Raw genomic sequence first — 3,457 nt, 5'->3', positions numbered from 1 at the left:
TTGGTGAATGCCACAAATTCTCCTAAATCACTCGTACGCACAACTTAAGAACAAATCTGTGTGTACGAACGGTTCTTGCATGAGGCCCATTGTGTTCTGGAAAGCCAAGAAAGATGGATTTCAAGTCACACAATAAAGAGAAACATGAGCACTATAGTGTGAATGTTTAATAAGCTTTCACACGTTAACACCAGCTGTGAATAGAGGCCATTAAGCTGAAGAAGAAGACTTTCAGGACTTGGCTTTCCCAGAGGACTCCTAAAATAGAATAGAGTTGCTTCTATTTCACATCGAAAGAAGTCAGTTGAGGTAGTAGGCCCTGGAGAAGACCCAGGACTTACTAGAGAGATTATGTATCTTCTCTGGCCTGCGAACACATCAGGGTCTCCCAGGACAAGCTGAAAAGTGTCACTGTGGAGAGGGATGTCTGGGTTTCTCTCCTAAACTTTTTGCCTCTGCAACCTGACTATAGATAAACGGCAGAAGATGTAGAAGTAGATGCTGAAGAAATCAGTGCAAGATCTTCATAATAACCTTTTTTAAAGAAGTTGATTTTGAAGGTAGTTGTATCAACCACAGTGAATTTATTTTCTTTTTTTATTGACTTCTAGTCAGTTATTTGCATTTTTCTGTTTAACCTCATCTTCCCACCCTTAGTTATCTTGGATGACAAAGAAATCTGAGATGATGAAGATGGACGAGATCATTGCAAAAGAGGAAAGAAAACTGGAGCAACTTGCAAATGCCATTGAGAGAGACAACCAGAAGTTTGAAGAGTTTCTCAAAGATCACGAGAAGAAGGCTGTGGAATCCAGAACTCTGTAAGTAGAACCTGGATCTAATGGAAGAGGGTGTAAAAAATGTCATTATGAAGCAAGTTCAGCAAGTGGGCTTTCTTTCTGTTGCTCAACTTGACAAGACTTAAAGGGATCCACGATTAGTTGTAACATTAGACTTTATTTAATAAACATTTATTTTAACTGTAAAATAAAGTGTAAAAATACTGTAGGATGTTCAGTTTTTATCATTTTTAAACTAAAAGTTTAAAAATATATTGCATGGAGGGGGCCATTTTATTTACACACAAAGCATTCTGGGTAAATAATGACGTGGATAGGTCCTCGGTGCGAGGCTGCTAGCGAGCTATATCCACCCTGAAGGTAAATCTTGGACAATATCTGATGATCGACTCTTTTAAATGAAACCAGAGAGCGTTGAAGGTAGAAATGACTCAGCCTGTAACTGAAAATATGGATGGAGGACCTCAGTTTAGCTTGTTTGTTTCTCGCGCTAGCGCTGAGCTAATACATATAAGGCAATATAGCGTCGGTGCTAGCGCAAAGACTAACAGGCTAAGCTGAGGTTCTTCTTCCATGAAACAGCTCTGTTGTCCTCCATCCATATTTTCAGTTCCAGGCTGAGTCATTTCTACCTTCTCCTCTCTGTCAACGCTCTCTGGTTTCATTTAAAAGAGTCGATCATCAGATATTGTCCAAGATTAACCTTCAGGGTGGATATAGCTCGCTAGCAGCCTCGCACCGAGGACCTATCCACGTCATCATTTACCCAGAATGCTTTGCTTGTAAATAAAATGGCTCCGTCCGTRYTAAAATTTATTTTTAAAAATGTTAAAAACTAAACAGCCTACAGTATTTTTACATCCTTTATTTTATAGCTAAAATATATGTTTATCAAATGAAGTCTAATGTTACAACTAATCAGGGATCCCTTTAAAATCTACTAAGAAATAAAAGGTTCTACAGCATTGGTTCTAATGTCACTTTGTTAACTTGGGTTTTTTGCTTTAATGTTTGAGTGTATGCATAAAATAAGGCATTTCACACACCCTTATAACACATTTATAGTCATAACCAGATGTTACATACATTGTATAAAAATACATAAAACACATTTTTCATCCTAATTTCTGGTTTAAATGATAAATGCTCCTGCTCTGGAATAGGCGATGAGTTCAGCCTCTGTTACTGTTGTGAATTAGCTAGGTTCAGAGAAAACCTCATTGATAATAACTAAAACTGACCCTCAGCCCAGCATATTTGACTAACATGGAAATTTCCCTTCATGGTTTAACTTCAGTATCACAGTGGATGGAATTGATGTTTTTAAATAAAGTGTTTACTTTACGACTCCTGGATCTGTTCTGCTCTAACATGAAAACATTTGTGTCCTGTTAGTTTTGAACGAGAGGACAAGTCAAAGCAAGAAAAGAACATTGAAATTGAGAAGCTAGTTGCTGAAACAAGGGCCGTAAAAAGGTAGGATTCTGATAATTGTGTATGTTATGTCAACATTGATGGCTCAGTGCACAAAAGTGTTTTACAGAGAAGTGCACTTGAGAAACAACAATAAAGGGCCTGCTGTTCCTTTGTATTTCTGAAAGTGAAATTTCCAAGTTTGAAGAACTCCTGACTGACTACAAGATATACAAGGAATTCCTGTTCAAGATTTCTCCTTCAGTGTGGCAACATAAACAAGTGAACAAGACTTTAAAGGCTGAAGTTGTGTCAGAGGAAGATGGACAGGATGACCATAATAAGAAACCTCAGGAAATGGCTACTGGAAACTGTAAGTTTTTTTGTCCTTAGTTAGTAAAAAAAAAGAAAAGAAAAAGGTTTTCCCTCTTGAAACAGATCATCAGAAAAGTATTAATTCTGCTCTTATTAATGTCCTGAGTCTTAGCTCTATTGTTTTTTTCTGCTTTGCTCCTGTTCTGTGATTTGCCCTGCAGCATGTGACTGGAAAATGAAACAATTTGAAGGATCAGGATGTTTTTAAATGATACTGTTCTTTGTTTACATGTATATAGGTTTGGAGAGCAAGCTGTCCAATTCAGAAAAAGAACTGTCCTCTATCAAAGACATCAGGGCTTCAGCTCAAAGTGACACTCTGTAAGGAAACACCAACACAATAATGTATATATTATTTTATATTGCTTCGCACCCACTAGTTAATCTGGACATCACATCATGTCGATGTTATGATACAGATGGTTTATAGTCCGTGGAAACCATTAATAGAACCGTGATCACACTAGTTATCACCTAGATTGAACTAAGCAAGAGCCTCCCACTTGATAAAAATTATAGATTTGTGAAACTACTAAAATTGAGTTTAAAACTAGAAAGATAATGGGGAAATATCATCTTTGAGGACGGCATGTAATTCCCTCAAAAAATCGTGGCTAATAGTGAAAGTAAGAGCATGATCACATGCACAATGTGATGGGAACTCAAGGGATTGGGACTAAACAGCTGTGTATTCATAAGAAACCACTTATCAGTGAAACGAGGGAGCATAAAGATTGTACTTTGGAGCAATGAAGAAGGTTATGTGATCAATGAGTCTAGACTGACACTGTTCCAGAGTGATGAGCACATCAGGGTAAGAAGAGGGGCAGCTGAAATGATGGTAGGCTATTTGGTACAAGAGAGCAATG

General features: G+C 37.5%; 1 protein-coding gene across 1 annotated transcript; it reads left to right on the top strand.

The window, feature by feature from the left end:
* Positions 1 to 657: 657 nt before the first annotated feature.
* On the top strand, positions 658 to 2,909 carry LOC106536392 (coiled-coil domain-containing protein 37; the record flags this gene model as incomplete). The annotated part of the gene is given in 4 exon segments (XM_014033662.1): positions 658 to 821; positions 2,196 to 2,276; positions 2,402 to 2,586; positions 2,828 to 2,909. Coding segments are annotated over 4 exon segments (512 nt in total), but the record flags the coding sequence as incomplete, so codon positions are not given.
* Positions 2,910 to 3,457: the final 548 nt, after the last annotated feature.

Source organism: Austrofundulus limnaeus, unplaced genomic scaffold, assembly GCF_001266775.1.
Source record: "Austrofundulus limnaeus strain Quisiro unplaced genomic scaffold, Austrofundulus_limnaeus-1.0 Scaffold1799, whole genome shotgun sequence".
NCBI classification, from domain to species: Eukaryota; Metazoa; Chordata; class Actinopteri; order Cyprinodontiformes; family Rivulidae; genus Austrofundulus; species Austrofundulus limnaeus.
Note: the sequence above shows the minus strand (reverse complement) of the source record. Positions and strands in the feature narration are given on the sequence as shown.